The 19,879-nt window shown below is 45.2% G+C and overlaps 1 protein-coding gene across 9 annotated transcripts in view; it reads right to left on the bottom strand.

Annotated features, from left to right (window-relative positions):
• Positions 1-2,618: 2,618 nt before the first annotated feature.
• CYRIB (CYFIP related Rac1 interactor B) overlaps positions 2,619-19,879 on the bottom strand; it is a 123,823-nt gene continuing 106,562 nt past the window's right edge. For all 9 annotated transcript variants that reach the window (XM_090283358.1, XM_090283363.1, XM_090283356.1 and 6 more), the window contains 8 exons: positions 19,148-19,253; positions 13,144-13,280; positions 12,082-12,159; positions 9,952-10,068; positions 8,889-8,968; positions 7,547-7,673; positions 6,338-6,408; positions 2,619-3,359 (listed from right to left, as the gene is read on the bottom strand). In XM_090283358.1, coding sequence (XP_090139484.1) covers positions 3,296-3,359; positions 6,338-6,408; positions 7,547-7,673; positions 8,889-8,968; positions 9,952-10,068; positions 12,082-12,159; positions 13,144-13,280; positions 19,148-19,253 — 780 coding nt within the window. In that variant the 3' untranslated portion in view covers positions 2,619-3,295. The remainder of the gene's footprint in view (positions 3,360-6,337; positions 6,409-7,546; positions 7,674-8,888; positions 8,969-9,951; positions 10,069-12,081; positions 12,160-13,143; positions 13,281-19,147; positions 19,254-19,879) is intronic.

The raw sequence follows: 19,879 nt of genomic DNA, 5'->3' as shown, positions 1-19,879 counted from the left end.
CCCAGAGGGAGTCCCTCCCCCCGGTTATTAGCGGGCAGACCCTGCTGACCAGCCCCGGCGCCCCTCCCTGAGGAGCCGTGGCCAGCCCCACCACCCTTTAAGGACAGACAGGAAGGACTGAGACCAGGCTGGCCAGTGAGAAGGTGCCTTTTCGTCTTCTTTGGTTATGTGAATGGCAAAAATCTGTCCTGAAATGACAGCCACTTCCTGGCAGCAGAGATGGCTCCTTTTATCACACTGAGCACCTGTCTATCACACGAGGTTCTCAAGTTAACCTGCTCTTATAATTAAGAGGAGGGGTCAGCAGAATCCCTCTGCAAAGGGATAGATAGTAAATATTTTCACCTCTGAGTGCCATGTGGCCTCAGTCACAAGAATTACATTCTACTATTGTGGCACGGTAAGTAGCTAAAAATAACACATGGACAAGTGAGGCCTTGTTCCAAAAAAGTTTTTAATAGACACTCTCGCCTCTCTCTCGGCAGCCGTCCGTCTCGAGAGACGATGGTGTAGCTTCTTAAGAGTCTATCTGCACCGCCGAGAATGGCTGTGCAGTCCGACTCGGGAGTGACACGGTATCTGTCTCCTCCCATGTTGAATCGACATCTTGCGATGACGCTGGGGTGTCCTCTCCAGTGAAGCTGAAGCTACAGAGCCTGGGCAGGGTGATATGGAGGGTCTGCTGTTGCCCATGCAGCAGACCCCCCCTCTCTTCGCAGCTGAAGGATCCAAAGGAAAGACGGAGTCGATACAGCTTGGCTTCAGGTGCGCCGCAGGAGTTGCCGGTGTTGACTACAACGTCAAACCGCCTTAGGGACTCCGGCTCCGGATTTTCTGTCGGGGTTTACTCCCTTAGCCTTTCCCCTGAAGAGGTATGCCGCAAGGCAGCGGAGGTTTTTTGGAGTCAGAGTTTTCCTTCTCTTTAATGGACACTAGAACTCGAATTTCATGTACTTTACACATACTACGGAATATTCTCCTTTTGATTTTTTTTTTCAACATTTTTAAAATGGTTTGGGGAGACCGCCCCACAGACCGGCTGGCTAAACCTCCAGCGCAGAGTTCGAGTCTCCCATCTCCTCCAACATGCGGAGCGTGAACTACGTCAACGGCCAAGGCCACAGTTGCGTGACTTGATTCGGGCTGCGTCATTATTACATTCATCCATCACATTCATTCACTCGCAGCGGCCGAAATGCAGGCCCGGGGCAAGATCCTCGGGACACTGAAGGAAAACCAACCCTGGCTCTTCTCCCACCGTCTGGGAGGATCAGAACAGATCCTAGCAGGTGCAGTTAAACATCGGAGGTATCTGACGAGCTACTTGTATTAGATCCCTGGGGCTGCCGTAACAAATGGCCACGAGTGGCGTCAAACAACGGAAATGTGTTCTCTCAGCCCAGAAGGCAGAAACCTGAGATCCAGGGGTCGGCAGGGACGGTCCCTCCTGGAGGCTGGGGAAGAGTCGGCCCGTGACTGGTGGCTGCCAGCAACTCTCTGTTCCGTGGCTTGTGTTGCTCCCCCCTCTCTGCTTCCGCCCCCACGTGGCCTTCTGCTCTGTGTCAGTTTCCCCTTCTCTCGTCTCATAAAGAGCGGATGCTGGATTTAGGGCCCACTCTCACCCAGGGGGCTCTTAACTAGAGATCCTTAATTTCAGCCTCAAAACCCCCTTTTCCTGAGAAGGTCATTTTCAGGTTGCTGGTGGGCATGCCTTTGTGGGCTTCACAATGAACCCCTGAGAAGCTGCCCAGAAGGACGAGGCTCATGTCGTCCTGCGGGCTTCCTGAAGGAGGTGGCACAAACTGCTCCTCGAAAGGTAAGAGCTGTTGTTCGTCAGACGGATGTGAGGGAGGAAGATGACGGACTGGGGGCATCCGGGCCCAAGGCACGGACGTGTGACCCCACACGCAACCATCTCAACAGCAAGCGCCAGGCCTGGCTGGAGGGCGGGGCCCGAGGGGGTGCGTGAGCTGAAGGCAGGGCCGCGGGCTCCGGAGCCAGCACTGCTGAGCAGTGGAAGCCTCCAGCACTGTCCTCCCGACCCAAGCCTTGTAACGGTATCAGAGCTCAGATCCTCTTCTCCTTAAATCATCAGCATGCTTGGGCCAGACAACCTGTAAGCCGCTTCTCCCCGTCAGCACATCCAGGTTTCACAATTAAGGTTTTAGGGCCTCGAAATCATAAACATGCTGGTGTTCTCCCACACATGAGACCACGGCCTTCAGCTTCTCCCGGGAAGGGCCCTCGCCCTCCCGCTCCTCCTCCCAGTGCGAAGGCTCGTCCTCCTTCCACTCTGCTTCCTGTTGCTACCCTCTCGCTCCCGGGGGGAACGCACAGCAAGCAAGAGGGCAGCTGTCCTGGTGTTACTGCACCCCCACAGAAGTTAGCAAAAATAAAAATCACAGTAACAACTAGATCACTGCTCTTACTGCACGCAAGGTTTTACAAGCCATTAAAACTGGGTACACACAGACAATAATGAAGAAAAATACTATTAAAAAGGCCCAGCTCTCTCGTAAACGAAGGGAGATTATGTCATATGTATATGCATTTCATAAAAATATACATGGGGAAAGCTTTGGAAGCCTAAAACCAAACCTCAGTAAACCAAGCCACACTTAGAAAAATGAAAGCTGATTTTTATTTTATCATCAACAGCCATTCTTTAAACATGGACATGCATACGTAATACTCTACGCACACATCACAGTTTTTAACGTTAGTTAATAAAGGTTAAACACACAACATACATCCTTACAAAAAAGTCAAAATGCAAACTGAAAACTTTAAACAAAGTCTTACTAATTTAAAAAATGTTTGTGTTGGGTACCATTTACAACACAGTTAATTTAATCATTTTCATTTTGGCTGAACATGAAAAAAGCGGCAGTAGAAAATAAAGTTGTTGAGGGTTTTTAAATAGCAGAATAGGCAGTTTTGCCATGCAGGAGAAGCAATATTAAATATTAGTTTTCAAAAAAAATCCACATTTAAAAATATTTAGTTCAAGTCACAGAATTTTTCTCAGTAGAGACCCCAATGCAATGCATAATTAGCTGCCTTAGATGGCCAGTTTGAAAGGAGAATGTCCCTTCAGAGTGTAACTTTACTGATTTTGGCACAGAAAAGAAGTCTTAAGAACAAGAACATGATTTAAAAAGAGGGAAGAGGAACAGAGGAGAGAAATAAAAAGCGAGAGTACATGAGAAAGTAATTGCAATCACTAAAAACTGTGCATTCCCAGTCACTGCAGAATACTGTCTTCCGTCTGTAGCAGGTGCTCACTCCAGAAGGGTTATTGCAGCATGGATTTGATTTGCTTGGAGGTAGTCTCATCATTCAAATGTTTTGTTGTGTACCTAAAAGTTAAAAAAAAAAAAAAAATGGAGGGGAATTAAGAAAAAACATGGTCTGCATCAGGTTCTATAATCATGACCAGCTAAGCAACTGGCGGGCAACCCTCTCTCACAAAACCAGGCCTCCCCCTCATCCTTCCCCTGCTCAGGGTCTGCTGCCCCCCAACCCCCCCTTCCACACAGAGCAGCCAGCAGCTGCTGAACTTCGTGGGAACCGCCTTGCTGAACCCACTTGGTCAGATTCTAAAGTAACAACCAGCTGTGCCGTCTCCCTCAGAGGAAAACTATCACTGTCCTATCTCAGGGGTTAGCAACTGCACCTGGCCTTTGAGCCCATTCTTGTGTGACCTGAAAGCTCAGGATCTTCTTACATTTTTAAATGGCTGGCAGGGGGTGGGGGGTTCAAAGAAAGTAAATATTCCATGTTAATGTGGAAATTATATAAAACTGAAATTTTACTTTTACCAGAACACAGCCACACGGACTCATTTAAGTCTGGTCTGTGGCTGCCGCCTCGCTCCAGCAGCAGAGCTGAGGGGCTGTGACAGGCACCGGGTCACAGAGCCTGAAACACGTGCTTACGTTCTGGCCCTTCACAGAGGTTTGCCAACCAGGCAGCGTGTTTAGCTCTAAGTCTGTAAACACAAATTAAGAACCTAAAAAGAGAATCACTAAGAGCCATTCTTATGTCATGAGGAGAGCCGCCATCTGAGGAAAAAGGACTGAACATGTCTAGTAAATCGGTGATGTCCTGGAAAAGGTGACTCAGTGGAGAGGTGCTCCCCTGCGCAGAGGTGTAAGTGACCACGGGCCCTGGCACGGCACTTCGGGGTCACCCAGGGCTTTCTGAGCGATCGCCTCTGCTCGCCTCTGCTCGGGGGAAGCAGAAGGGCGAGGCTGATTTCGTTTGCGTGGTGTTTCTCCAAGAACCAGCTTTATCTACACCAGCTAACAGGTGTTTATAAAACGGGGTGCCTGAGCCCCAATCAGACCTAATTAAGGAAGAGCCTCCCTGGAGGTGGTAGCCTGGGGATCTGCATTTCCATGTTCATCCAGGTGACACCAAAGCACATCGAAGTTCAATCACACAGCAAACGATGCAGCATCACACATATCTCAGAGACTGCCGTCCCGAATTTGCAAACAGATTCTGCCATTTATTAGCTGTATGATCCTCTAGTCCTTCAAGAGCGTAAGGTACCTCTTTGTACAGCGGGGACGCCCAACGCCCAGACACACCACCTACCGCACAGAGCTGTGGCCAAGGTCACATAAGGTCAAATACATAAAACGGCATTGTAAGGTCAGAGCTATAAAAATGTTACTCATTGTAACCACCACCACATGGCATCAAGTGTACTGATGAATCGTACAAAACTCAGCACATGAAAAAATACGAAGCAAAAATTTAAAAATATATATATATTCACTAAATAAAGAGGGGCAGAGACGTCTCTGCAACAACTTCCGCTCTCCCCGTCCGTTACCTACTCGGAAAGAGAGCTGGCCGCGGCCCCGGCTCCCCGCGCGCCCCTTGCCTTCCCCTCCTGCACGGACTGCCGGGGCTCCCGGGGACCAGCGCCGGCCGTCAGCCCCTGCCCTTCTTGGCTTGACGCTCAAGGAAAAGAGACCAAACTAGCTTCAAACTCTGAAAAGTAAACCTAAACTCTGGGTTTCTAAATTAATGTTTGAAGCACACAGTCCCTTCGAAGTCAAGAAATACTCCCCAAACCTCCTCGACCTCCATCATCTCACTGCGGGAAAAGGGTTCCCGTCACTTGCTGGCTCTGGAGAGACTCACCGACCGAAAGGGGAAGGGAAAGGGAGAGAAACCAGGCCGCCTGGGACACAGGGAGTCTCCGGAAAGGGATCAAGTAGGAAAGACTCACAACAGCTCAAATATTGGCAAAAGCAAAGGAAACTACCAGAGTAAAACATTCCCAAAACTTAAGCCTTTTGATAGGCTGTGGTTGAAACAGTTTGACATTTGAAGGTTTTTTTTCTCTTTTTACTGTGTTCCCTGATCATCCTGATGGTCATTTGGGACAGACCTCCTTTACTCAGGCAGTCGCTGAGTAGGGAACACTTCCCCTGGTCGTAACAGATGATTTGATGGTCACACTCAGCTGAAATGATGCAGCTAGACTTGGTTTCAGGACGCGCCAGGTGTGACTGAGTCTTCGCCACAAAACATGCGGGGAATGCAATACTGTTTTGGGAATCATTGTATTCTATATTATGTGAACTACAAAGCATTGTAGTGAAAAGCACAGATGGCATGTGACCTCAAAAAGTCAGTATATAAATATTATTATGTTCATCTAATTCTTGTGTTTAAACACACACACACACACACAAGAACAAGACAATCATCTTTAATGCCAGGAAAATTATACTAATTAAAATCTCTGTAAGACAGAGATTAGATAAAGTTTAGATCAGTCAAGCCATTATAATGTGCCAAGATTTTCACTTAAAAATATCCCAGCATTCCTAGGAGCTTCAGTAACAAATTAAGTCTAAGCTGAGAAAAGATAACTACCATATAGAGCTGTGACTATATATAAGTGAAAAGAAAACAATCGAGAAGGATATTTACCAAAATGTTAAGAAGGGTTTATTTCAAAATAGTGAAATTTTATGACTTCTTTGTCTTTATACTTCCATGTTTCTAGGTTTTATTTACATTAGCATTGTAAGTAAGCAACCTTTGCTTTAAGACGGGCAGAAGGCAAAAACCAAACTCTTTAGCAAAGAAAGCAAGCTGTGATTCTCACTGCGTGCACGCACGCACGCACACACACACAGAGGCATTTCATAAAGTACTGGGACCAATATTTGAAGCAAAACCACCAATAAGCAAAACGAGATCTTTACAGTGTGAGCTTGAACATTTCCACCCGCTCCTCTGTGCTATCCCCGCTCTGAAGCGCTTCCTTGCGTGTTCTTTCTGATCCACAGGTACTCATACGTATACACACCTGAGAGCATTGAGAAGACCTTCTACACTATTAGGAGGCTGGTCCTTAAGAACTTTGATACAACCTTTCATCTAAGGAGAAAAGGAAACAGAAAAAGGTGAAACATCCAGTTTTTTGACCAACATTCACTTTCAAACAGTAACACTTTAAACTAGCACCACAAGGGAGGCACACTCTAGAAACCTAATTATTCTTCAAACAGGAAAAGAAAAATCTACCCAAATCTTGTTATTTTCAGTTTGTGAGTCAAAGAAAACTTTTTCAGAACCAAGTCAGTCAGACTAAAGCACCGCCCACACGCCTGAGAACTCTGGGTCAGCATTTCAGCTGCATTTTTACCTTTACTGAAATAATAAAGCATAATATGGCAAAAATGTTGTGTATTTACTTCCATCTTCAATATTAAAATGGCTACACAAAAATTCACCAATTTTGACAATTTTTTAAAAAACGCATGCGGTGACAGATGTCACGATAAAATCTACAACTATTACTCCGGGTGACGTTGAAGACGACTGAGTGCTGCGAGGGCCGTCTGATGGAAAAAAGCAAACACACTTTATGGCCCACCCGATAATTCTGAGGAGTCAGGTATGAGAGGGCGAGGAGAGCAATGACAGAACAGGGAAACTGAGGCTAGAGCCAGACTGTGATGCCGGGAGGGGACAGGAAAATCGCGTCTTCAGCTCTGTCACTGGAGCACTACTACTAATGCTTGGCACACAGGGTGGGGCGAAGGGTTCGGCTGTTTGTATGGAAAATAATACAGCAATTAATAAATAATAATATAAGAATAAACTCTTATGTTGCATGTACTGACAACCGTAAACCTACTTTGGCCCCCTACCCTGAATATTTGGAAATTAATCTGTTGTTTGAAATGGCCTTTGGTCAAAGGAATGAAAGGATACAATAAAAATGTTCTTCTTACGTCTATTTCTATTGCCCGATATGTGAAAGGACCCCATATGAGTTATGAGGTTTCCATGCAGGGACTTGCTCTAAGACAATGCAGCTACCCTTCAACCCCCTTCCCCGCCTGCAGTCAGACGACAAGAAACACTGCAAGGGAAAGGAGCCCCAAATCCACCATCGTTACAGGCTGTGGCCCTGACCTCTGGGACAGAGAGCAGCCTAACAAGTTCTTTAATGACAGCCTATGCCCTTATTATGGAAATGGTTGGGAATCATATAAAACAAGTAACTTACATCAATTTTTGAAGTTTTGGCAAATGCTCCCACTGGGTGTACATGGTCATAAAGTATTATGACGCCCACCATTACCCTCAAGCAGAACGACACCGTCTCTTCGTTTGTAAATCTGCTTCTGTACTCCCTGGAGGGCAGAAAAGACATGCACGGATAACGCACACCACGCGTTAATGAGCTGATGCCACGCTCAGGCCGATGCCGGAAGGCGTGCCCGTTAACCTCTAACAGCGCACTAACGTTAGGCCACCCCCTTCCGCTCCACAGGGTTCCCAGATGTGAGGTGGTACGGGGCGGTTACCACTCAACATGTTATGTCTCCATATGCGCCTTAGCATGTTACCCATTCTGCTAGCAGAAATCAGACAACGTTAGAGAAATCCAAAGCAGCCCCGAAGTAAAAGTTTGGGAATAGGTGCTTCGTGAAGGCTGCTACCACCAACAGGATGAAAAAAGTCACTAGCTCAGTAGAGCAAGTGTGTCTCCTAACTTGATCTAAACACATTCTGTTACTGGATTTTAATTTTCTAAGATTCAATCATATTATTCTCTCAATTGGGAAACAGGAGCTAGAACTTCTGTCTCTATAGAAGGCAGCCTGGCACAGCAGAAAGAGTGCAGAACCCGGATGAAGACATCCAGGCACATGTGTGGGTCGCTCACTGTCCCTTCATTTCCCAGGGCCTCACTTGTCTAGATGAGGAAGAGGATGAGGAAGAAGATGATGAGGACTAATAGCTGCCCTCTTGCTTTGTAAAGTTTTCCAGTAAGACAGCATATATAACAGAGCTTTGGAAAATCCAAAGCTCCACAAAGACAAAAGCCCTCTAGTAGAACCATACATAACTCAGGAACCCCGGGGGAAGTCCTCCTGCCTGTGACAGGAAACCCAGCCAGACAACACCGCAGACACCAAAGGGCCCGAGAGAGGAGGAGCCCAGAACAGCAATGCAGGCAGGGCCCTGGTAAAAAGGCTGGGAGCCAGGACTGGAGAAAGGGAGACACAGAAGAGTAAGGCAAGGCTCTTTACTGAAAAGGGGGCGTGTTTACAGAAAGCAAACCGACAGAGCTTTAAAACTCTGCCCCTCCTTGCCCCCCACTGGCCCTGCCCAAAAAAGCAACACAAAATCCACATTACGAGGCCTCTAAGTTAGACTGCCTGGTCTGAAGCCCCCGAAAACCAACTGGCATTTACACTTAACCAAGTAATTTTTACTTCTGTTCCTATATTAACACTGGTTAGCTGGGACGCACTCCCCCCACCTCCCACATACAGCCTAGTCGTACCTGCACGGCCACCCCAACAGCACTAGGAAGGCTGAAAAGACCAGCGGGTACTCACGGTGTCTCCAGCATGACTCTGCACACGCTAGCCATGGTGCTTAGACAGTCTGTGGTGTTTTCTATCGGTAAGTTTTTATTCTGTAAAGGTGCACACGGAGGACAAAAAAGTAAACATGACCATTAGTACGAAGTGTAACATAAAACCTAGTGTAACATCAACAACTGGCAACTGTAAAGCCTGGTTCCTACTCTTCCTTCTGTAAAAAGTGCACTAGATTCCGGGTGCCGCTCTCAGCTGTGGGGACACAGCCACCCGGCCAGGACCCGCCCCCCCTCCGAGCGGCGCTGCCACGGGACCAGAGGAAACCCCCGCAGCAGGCAGCCAGGGCCCGGAGGCAGGAGCTGCGTCCCGCACGGGGAAGTCACTGGAAACACTGAAGGCAGAGGGGAAGGGAATGTGGCTGACGTTTTAGGATTCCGAGGCTGGTCTCTGGAGAGAGGACCCCATGGGCGAGAGAGGAAGCGAGGAAGCAGTCACGGCACGGACCCCACCCAGGCGAGAGGGCGGCGCCCGCGCGTGCGGAGGCGCGGAGAGGGGGTGGGTTCTCAGACTCAGCACGGGTTTTGGAGAGAGCGCCGACTAGACGGTCCGACGGAGCGCACGCGGCGGGTAAGGCGCGGGAGGGGTTTAGGAGAACAGGGCATTTGCCTGTACAGGCGAACCTCAGAGACGCTGCGGCCGTGGTGCCGGACCCCGCAATGAAGCGGGTCACACCTTTCCCCGCTGGTGGGAAGCCTGGTCTTCACCTTGCAGGAGATGCAACTTTGTGGAATGCGGGCAAGTGAAGCACAATAAACCGAGGTGCGCCTGCCCGCGGTTCTGCTAACTGAGGCGGGGGAGGCTGGAGAGAGCGCAGGGCGGGCAAGAAGCCACAGCGCGCTGGGTGCGGCCTATACCACATGTCCCGCGGGGGGCTGCACACAGGCAGGGCCTCGGGGAAGGGCCCCGCTCGGGGCACACGCCCGGCAGCCATCGGCTTACAGGAGGCCTTGCTGTGACCGTCGTGTCCGCAGACGGGCAGGGAGCAACAACGCAAACATGACGCCCCAGGCATGCTTACCTCTGATACAAACTTCGTTGTGGCGTCGCTTAAGGTCTTCAGCATCGGGGTTGCCTCGGCATAAAACAAAGACATTCGGTTTGCCAACTCATTATTTACTTCATTTTCCCCTTCTGCCTGTGTGGGAAACAAGAGCACCTAACATCAGTTCATAAGTCATTAAACACTATCTCATTTATAGAAGTACCTAGGCAGAGTGCCTGCCTCATGGATGCTGGCTAAATTAACCTAATAAATACTCGTAAGTTATGTTTTAGACCCTCAAGTATTCTTTAAAAATATAAAGATTAAAAATGGTATCAAGCCATTTTTTAAAAAAGATAACCTCTTTAAAAATAGAGGGTGGGGCAAAAGTAGATTTACAATTGTTCATATGGAGAATGATACAATAATTAATAAGTAATAATGTAAGAATAAACCCTGTGTTTCACATACACACAACTCACAACTGTAAACCTACTTTGCCTCGCCCTGCATTTTAAATATTAACCAATGGAATAAAACGCTGATGGGCTGCCCTCTGTGTACGAGAGATTATTCTAAATGCTGTGGGAGACAGGAAGATGACTATGACATTGCACCCTGCACCCACTGGTAACACACAAGCACCCACAAGAACATGCTGAGAGGTGATCGATGACCAGGGGGTGGGGGGACACTGAGTTAGACTAGAAGGAACTAAAATGCACCCCCAGGAGAGTCGGGCTTTTGTAGGTGAGGATGGGCAGGTACACCCACTCAGGTGGAGGGGCAGGGCATGTTTTCTAATGACTTGGGAGAGTGGAATTCCATGGAATCCCATGTAATAAGGGGCAGCAAGCAGTGAGAGATGAGGTTAGAAGGAAAGGCAGGGGCCGGCTGCAGAGGGCAAAGGCTGCGAAGATCTCCCGTCTGTGACGGTGACGCACTCAGAGGGGCAGAAGGAAGGATGACGACTAAGTCAGTTTCCTGAAGAGTGAGCTGATGACAGTGAGCACACTGTACCGGAAAGGAAGACTAGGTCAGAACGTGAGCTCTGCTGCTGTGGGATGATAGTCAGAAGGAGTGAGAATTAGGCCTCCAAGAGGGACAGAAACATCAGCAGATGAAACAGAGAGAAGACCGCAGAGATATTTCACTTGAAAAGGACTGGATTTACTTAGAACTGCTGATGGTGAGAGATGGTACGAAGTGATTTTAATGTCTTTGGCCTTGAGTGATGGCAGGATGGACATAATAGAGCACTGAGTGTTTTGCTTTTACTTTACATGGTATGTATGAGAAAGACAGATGATAAGGTCAACCTCACAGCAGGAATCAGATTATGCAGAATCTGACGCAAAGGACAGATGCTTCTTGGAAAAGAAATCTTTCCTCCAACCTAGGGACCATCTTGGGAGCAATGACATCATAAAATTTGACTTAATGAAAAAAAAGAAAAGAATGGTCTCCTTTGGTATTTTTTCTAACCCCGAGGCCACTTGGCACTCTTCACACACCTGTATGTATGTCTTTATTAAACTCTTACTAGAGCTTAGGGCTGAGCCTAGATATTTCTCTATTTTCCGCACAATATAGGCCCTCAAAATACCTACAGAAAAAGATAATTCTTTCTTCACATTTAAGGTTTTACTTTATTTGACTCCTTGGAGGGAGAGAGGGTACTGAACACTTAAGATAAGAAGCCGAGAGGCTCACAAGCCTGAAGAAGCAAGAGGAGGTTTGACGCCAGCCAACAATGGGCCCAGAAGGTGCCCGCTCCCCGCCCGCCAGCCTCAGCGCTCCCCTCCTAGGCCAGGCTCTCTCCACACGTCTTCCGTTCTAAGGTACAGAAACAAAAGACTCCAAACGACTAATTCCCCAACTATTATACCATTAAAATGAGCATACATAAAGAAACCTGGTAAATCAATGTACTATAGACAGAAAATAATTTTATTGAGTTAGTCACAGGAACTGGAGGTCAGTGCTACATGGTTGGCTACACTGTGCCCTCTCTTCCCTCAGCTGTGGCTGCCCATAGTTACTAACGTCATGACTGGCTTTGACTTTATCAGCACGAATAAGCAAACGAATGAACAAATAAAAAAAAATAAACTCAACAAACAGAGATGTATTATTAGCACCTCCGAGTTCACAGTACTGACTTACTGGAACATTATTAATCCTCATCCGACTCAACGTTCTTCTGTAATAGCTGAAGTCATTCTGTATGGCAGGGTTTGTCATCTAAAGAAGATATTGATGAAAGAAGAATGTATTAAGCACTACATGGCACTATAAAAATTAAGTGAATACAGTTTTAACTAGTTAAATAACATTTCCAATTTGTAATAACATTTTAATAACTAAAACTGATATCACCAAAATGGCTTTTTTGCACTTAAAATTATGTTAATACTGTTCTAGTCCTCAATGAAGATATAAAACTGTAGACTGTTTCTGAGTCATGGTCAGTATATTTCCCTTCATCTTTTCAATTATTTCACCTAATACACTAAAAGGTTATCTGCCAAAATTCAGTACTATCAAATACATAAAAACAAGAAAAAATTTATAGACGCTTGTTTTAGAATTACAGTAACAGTATGCATACCTGGCCAACAGGATATCTTCAAACAGACCAATATTTTACATATAAATCATCTGTGCTCAAAATATAATAAAGAGAACGGCTGTCTATGATGCAATCATAACATGCTGGGGTTAGGAATCCAGCTCTTCCACTTCCCAGACAGGTGGCTGAGGCCCTGAGAAGCCCAAGGCCTGACAGCTGACCACGGTGACAGGCCCTCAGGGGGCGCACAGGCCTCCCGACAGGAGATCAGCGCTTGTTTCTAAGCACTTAGCCCTTCTCCCGATGAAAGGCAGGTAGGGAGGCAGACAGGTAGATAAATAGGTAAATTGGAGAGGGGAGGATATGTCAACATTTTTATAGAAAAGAAAATTGAGATAAACTGGGGTGAGCAGAAAAGGAAAAAATATCACGAAAGGTCAATATTGTTAAGACGCATTTTTTAAATGAAGCTAAAGGAAGACTGGATTGGATAACCTTCCTGCCGTAAGTTTTAAATCCAGTCTTCTGTGTTTGCTAAAGACCGTCAGACAACACTGAAACTCAGTTCAGTCCCGCATGGTCCCCAGGCCCTTCCTCCTAGTGCTCACTCCAAGACCCAAGATCTCCATGCAGTCAGGGCCAGCAGGAGAGCCTACCTTGAGCTCATCAAACCGGAGCGTGAAATGAAGGATTTCTGCGAACTGCTTAGCGAGAGCCTGCTCCCGCTCTAGGTGCTGGGTGGGAGAGTACGGGGTGCTTGTCAGGGCGCCCAGAAGACCTCTTAACGCTGCTTCTAAAGGAAACAGATTGAAATGCTGTTTATGTCTCCTGATATTTGTCCAGTGAACAATTTATAAATGTTGTGATTTCAATTCCCATAAAGGAAGTTCTCTTTAAAATCCACATTATCGAAATACAAACACTCAAATTGAATGCTGTATAACAGAATAAAACCTTAAGGAGACTAATTCAATTTTTTAATTCTATAAACGCAAATTCAAAATAATGCAAAATGTAACTGAATTAAATGTCAAGATCAAAGGGCAGGTTTTATATTATATTTACCATTCTACAGGTTTGATTTTATGAAATGGTCACTGTTCCCAAAAGCTAAGTAACTTCTGCAACAGCACTGTGTCCACACAGTCAAATCTGCACATGGCTAGGCACCAATGACTAACTTCTCATACTTTGAATATGCTGTTAATGTATAAAAGAAACTTTCTTTCAGCTACTAAAGGAAACAAAATTTTTGGTTTAATAATTAGCTTCCTGAGTTTAAGAATTTGGCATCTCAGGATAATATAAATATTTTAATTCATTACATAAGTAAAATGGTTCCTTTAAGTGAAGTGCTACTTTTGGAAGGCCAAGCTAAAAAATGCTGTGTTTAAAAATGGAAATAAGTGTTATTTCATTCAAAAAAGTCAGAGAAATCAAACTAATTCAATTACAGATTACAAAATAAAACAATGCTAGATCCTATTCAGAGAAGACAGCTTACAGAGTCAGATGGTGATCTAACGTTAATGAATGTGTCAGATTAGTAAACAAATATTTCTCAATGAAAACAAAGTTATGTCAGATCATCAACCATTAAGAAAATACCAAGTCGACTCTTCAGCCAATTACGAACCAGCATGCGCACTGTGAGCCTAACCTTATCTCTCACTAACTTTCACCATCAATTATGACATGGGTATTTCAGATGGACAAACTGAGTTTCAAAGAGGTTAGACCCCAAGGGTGTAGCTATAAATGCCAGGTGTTTCTGACTCTACAGCTGGATTCCTTCCACCATAATAAGCTGTCTCAAATAAAGCAACACTCTCCCTAGCCTTCTGTAACCTCATTAAATATTAGTCTACTAATCGCTACCAATCATACGTACTTCTTATGTGTCTATTACATGCCTGGTACTGGGCTAGACAACACTTTCTAGGCATTATTTGTCATCCACACAATAACTCCAAGTGGTAGTTATTATCCTTTTTTAATAGTAAGTCACCGGCTCTCTGCTATGTGCTAGGCACTGGGGAAACAGAGGTGAAGGCAAACACACTTCCTACAGCCACATAGAGCCCAGTAACACAGAGAGAAGGAAGAGAAATTATTCCAGTGTGATGATGGTGTTAAGAAGAAATACACGGTACAATGGGAAGGTATACAGATGGGACCTCACCTAGTTGAAGGCTCGGAAAAAGACTTCCCTGAGTAAGTAACGTCTGGGCTGAGACTGGAGGGTCCTCCAAGGATGAGGAAGTGCTGGCACACAGACAGGGCAGGGAGCCAGAGCACGATGCAGCACACAGACTGCAAGACCAACACAGGCGGACAGAGAGCACGCGGAGGAGAGTAGCCTGGGACTAAACCCATATATAAGGTATGTGCCGTATGAAGTATCCTGGCCTTGCCTTCCTAATACCCCTGAAAACTATTTAAGCAGGGGAGTGATATCATCAGGTAAGAATTTAAATTCTCCGCCCGCAGTGGAGAGTGGATTGTAGGTCTATGACAGTTTACAGAACTGCAACGTGAATGTGAAAATCAATTAAGAGAAATAACATTTCTTTTGGCTATTTTAAAAAATGGTATAATTCACCCTGAATGGTGTGGCTCAGTGTGTTGGGCGTTGTCCCACAAACCAAAAGGACGTCGGTTCGATTCCCAGTCAGGGCACGAGCCTGGGTTGCGGGCCAGGGCCCCGGTCAGAGGCGTACAAGAGGCAACTGATCGATGTTTCTTTCTCGCATCAATGTTTCTCTCCCTGTTTTTCTCCCTCCCTTCCCCTCTCTCTAAAAATAAATAAAACATATTTTTTAAATGGTTTATGTCTCCCAGGATTCATTCCACGTGTCAGCATTAACGTAAGCGAAAAGCAAGCTTGAGAGATGAAAACAGGAAAAACCACTTGAACAAATACACACCAATACAAGACAGGCCTGCTGGCCCCGGCCGAACAGCTCAGTTGGTTTGAGCGTCACTCCGATGCCCCAAGGTCGCGGGCACGATCTCCAATCAGGGCACAAACAAGAGTCAACCGATAAATGCATAACTAAGTGGAACAACAAATCCAGGTTTCTCTCTCTCTCTCTCTCTTTCCTCTTTACAAAATAAATAAAGCTTATTTAAAAAACAGGACTGTTTCCAAAAAATTTTGCATTTCCTAGATTTTATCAAGTCTCAGGGTTAACTTCAGCATTCAAAGCACTCTACCACTTTGTAGGCTAGGAGACCTCTGCGCGAGGGGTGGACTCGGGTCACCTGGCTCAGTCGGGATGGCCAGTGAACTTGAGAGAATTTCTGTCCACGATGGCTAAGTTCTCAACAACAGATCTACTGTAAAAGAGAAGCTCAAGATGATAAGGCTGCTTATCTGTCTCTGAAGCAGCTAGATCAGCCTCTTGCCTTGGGTTCCTTTGCTGCTACAAGAGACTGATATTGGCCTAAACACGCAGTGTCTAGCAGGGAATCAACGACACAGGATTCTAGCAGGTGGCCCAGGTCTCTAGCTGAGTTGGAAAGAAGGGAGGTCAAAGGAGAGATGACCTAGGGATAGGTCTCTCTGATGAAGGGCCTGAAACAAAACCAGTCATGATTCTCAGAAAAGGCAGATGACAAGAGGAAATTAATGGACTACTAAGCCCTAAATTCTGGAAGAAATCAGCTGGTAGACCAGTGCAAAGGCCAAAGCTACATAAGATGACAAGAAAGAGACTAAATAGGAGAAATAACAAAGACAGATTAGCCTGTTAGTCCCCAAGGCAGAGCAGGAAGGGGAAACAACTGGGTGGCTAGAGAGGGGCAGCCCCTACAGAAAGTTCCCCTTGCGAGACAAGAGCCATTTACTCTCACGAACTGCCATCCATCTACTACCAAAGACCAGTCCTTGAATCCTCAGAAGAGCACCCAAAGGATGTGGTCTGTGGGGGATTTAAGACAGCCAAGAGACATGACCACAATTACTGTGGTCTCCTCAGGACCTCTGATAGACTGTGGTACATTTAGCCCAGGGAAAAGGAGTCAAGTGTAGGAGAAAATCACTTATTATGACCCCTGACGATAGTCCTATAAGGCGGCCCTGGAGCTTGGAGGGAGACAGAGCAAAGAGAGACAAAGCAGTCTGTCTACTGTCCATCCATGTAACCCTCCCTCAGGACACATCTCCCTCAGGCTGCATCCCCGCCAGGAAGGCCTCTGACCAAAGCAAGCAAGAACGGGATGTTTTCCAGACCGGCAAGGTTAAACACATGCGGCAAAGCTCAGTATCCCCCAAACTGGTCAAGTGATCCCTTCCCTGTCCCCCCATGAATATGCACACCAGGAAGGGCTCAGGGTCCTGCTTCTGGAATACACCCACGGTGTATGTGCAGCGCTCAGGCCGAGCCACCCTCTCCTTGCGATGGGAAGAGTCTGAAGGCCCGTGCCCATCTGATGGCTGTGTGGTGCTCTGAGTGCTGTCTGGGGCTCTGGATCCTCATCTCTGCCTCAACAGTAAAGCAGGAAGAGGAGAGACAAGGGATCTGACGGACATAAAAAAGAGGGCTCAGCAGACCGGAGGCTCAGACAGCACACTCAAGAACCTAAGTGACACGGTCAAGGCCACACAGCCAATGAGCAGCACGCACCAGAATCCAACCACAGGCCGTGATGCTGCCACAGCCCCAAATCCATTTATTGCTTCTCCTAAATCCCCAGCACACACTTCAAATTGCAGATGTCTGTATTCAGTAATGCACCACTCACTCGTTCAACAAACCTTAGTTCCTATCACATGCAAGCAAGGGTATGCGTCCTGTAAGCAGGAAAACTGGAAACATTACTGGCCACGTCATTGGACGAGCGATGAAAAGGAAGCCCTCAGATCGTCAGTGTGTACTGTGTTCGTAACTTTACGGAAGCCCCCAGAGGAGGAGGATGAAGGATGGAGCCTCCTACAGCCCGGTATGGGAACCGGAAGCTCTCTGCTGCTGCCTCTATCACTGTGTGCCTCTGCTGAAACGGAACACAGCACTCATGATGGGGCACATACCAGTCCCCCGACTCCAGTAGTTAAAATATAAGACAACATGTAAGCCTGACTGCTTTGGCCTAGTTCACAATTATTCTTCTTTTTTTTTTACTGGCAAATGCTAAGAGACCAAAACGAGCTGTAATAGGACCAGAGCACCACCTTAAAGCACTTCAAGTATAAATGCTGTCAAAAATTTGCTTTAAATATGAAAGAGTCAAGATAACCAAGATTAAAAGACCAAGGCTCGTGGTCTGAGGCCACAAAGCTACAGACTACATAGCTACTTGACTGAAAGGCCAATCATGTGAAAGAATTGATTGTTGTTCTTGGGAAAAGACATTACAATTCTTACTTCTAGTAAGAAAAGGATAATTTATAAAATACTTCTATCTCAACTATTATTTGTCTTTACATTTAATATGTGCACTGCATCTAAGGAAAAATAATGATTCCCTTACTTTTTAGAAACATAGGCATTTGTTTAAAAAAGAATAACTTTAAAGCAAAAGTTGCAAACACAAATGGCCAAGTAGCTAGTATGAAACGACATGAAAAGCACAGTATAAAAAACTAGGAAGCAACAGGACTGTCTTGCAAACTAGGAAGACTAGGCCCTAACTAATGAACAGAGGTGGTCTGTCACTTAGCACTGGCCAGCTGAGATGCAAATCAATGATGGATCAACTGGTGCCTAAACTATTGATTTTATCAAACAACTGGAAACTTAAAAACAACACAAATAATTACCAATTTTTAAACCTGGGAACAAACAAGGAATTTTTTAAAAACTACTGGGCCAAACAAATCACACCTCAGGTCTAAATTTAGCTTATGAGCTCCAGTTTGACACCCATTTTCCAATATGATTTTCTTACCCAAATGGCATGTAGTCATTTAAAATACGCAACAACTTTATGAGATTTAAAACTCTAAACTATATAAAACATGTCAAGAAATTAAATGTAAATGTTTCAAATTTCTAACATATCTATACTGCTCCTCCTCTAGGTCTACAATTTCACACAGAAAATCTCTTCCAAGGTACATCTTTCAAATTACACAAGCAGCTAAGTGTCAAAATCTTACCTCTGCGTCCTTCTCCAAGAAAGGGAATTCCAAAATTGTTTACCCATTGTATTGAAGATACAGTTCTGATCTTGCAATAATATTTCCCATGCAGGGGTTGAAAAGCAAATGGTTTTAAATTCTTTTTGCTTTAATAACTTTGGGTATATCATTAGCTTCCTTGTTCTCAAGTTGCACAGTTTTAGATATATGAACTCATAATCAGCAGTGGTTTTAAGAACACCAAAATATAAATAATCCAGAGGCCTGTGCGTCAGTTCCTACCTATGGGGAAGGGCTTGTTGTAGAACTGAACAGAAATTCTACCGAGTGGTTTCTCATACCAGACCCCCTTAAATGGCAACGAAATCAGAGAGTTCTGGAAACTATAATTTCTCGAGGAGAATGGTGTAAATGAAGACCTAGGTTGATGCTGTAATCTTACAGTCTAACAAGAACAAGCTTGCTTCACGTACGTAACGTTACTTTAGCAATGTGAACATAAAATACTATGAATTTTTTCCGGTATCATCAATGTCTTTTTCACTAGGGAAGTCACCATCACAAAACTTTCAACTTACCTAACCTCTGAGAAAACTCATAAAATTTCTTTAATTTGCCTACTAGTGGGACCACAGCCCCCCACGCCTTCTCTTGTAACTTCTCATCAGCTGGATGCTGGATGGCCTTCAAAATCCAAAGAAAAAAACAGTTAGACTTCTAAAAATCACCACAGTATTATTTTAATATTAAAATATAGTTTTCAGCAAACATCGGACACCCAGTATAATCTATACTATAACACACAAAAGAATGGACCCAAGGACGCTGAGAATGGGCCTTCTCAACGCCGTGGGTGCTTAAGCCCATTGTAATACACTTTCAGTTCAGTTACCCCTGAGACGGTTATACCACATACAGCGGACCAGGGGAAGACACAATCTACGTCTGTTAAACACACACACATTGCGCCTTGGTACCTTTTAGAGCCACAGAAGGAAACAGTGTTATATTGTTTCCTACGTCACAGGCAGGCTTTCTTAGCAGTTCTTTGTCAAAGAATTATTTTAGTGGAATAAAAAGAAACCAAAAAGGTAATAAATGAAATAAGATGCCAACTGTGGAACAAGGTACAAAACTTTCAATAATTCAAATCCTGGGGTCCAAACTAGCTTTAAGAAACCTAGCAAATACGTAAGAACCCACATCAACCTGAAACATGTGATTCAGAAATTGTCATACTTACTTCCTATAACAAAAATATTATTCTGCAATAAAATATACTTAAAAAAAATGGAACTATTGTAACAATA

Source organism: Furipterus horrens, unplaced genomic scaffold (assembly GCF_987537825.1).
Source record: "Furipterus horrens unplaced genomic scaffold, mFurHor1.1.pri manual_scaffold_7, whole genome shotgun sequence".
In the NCBI taxonomy this organism is placed as follows: Eukaryota; Metazoa; Chordata; class Mammalia; order Chiroptera; family Furipteridae; genus Furipterus; species Furipterus horrens.
The sequence above is the reverse complement of the archived record's forward strand: the minus strand, read 5'-3'. Positions and strand labels throughout refer to the sequence as shown.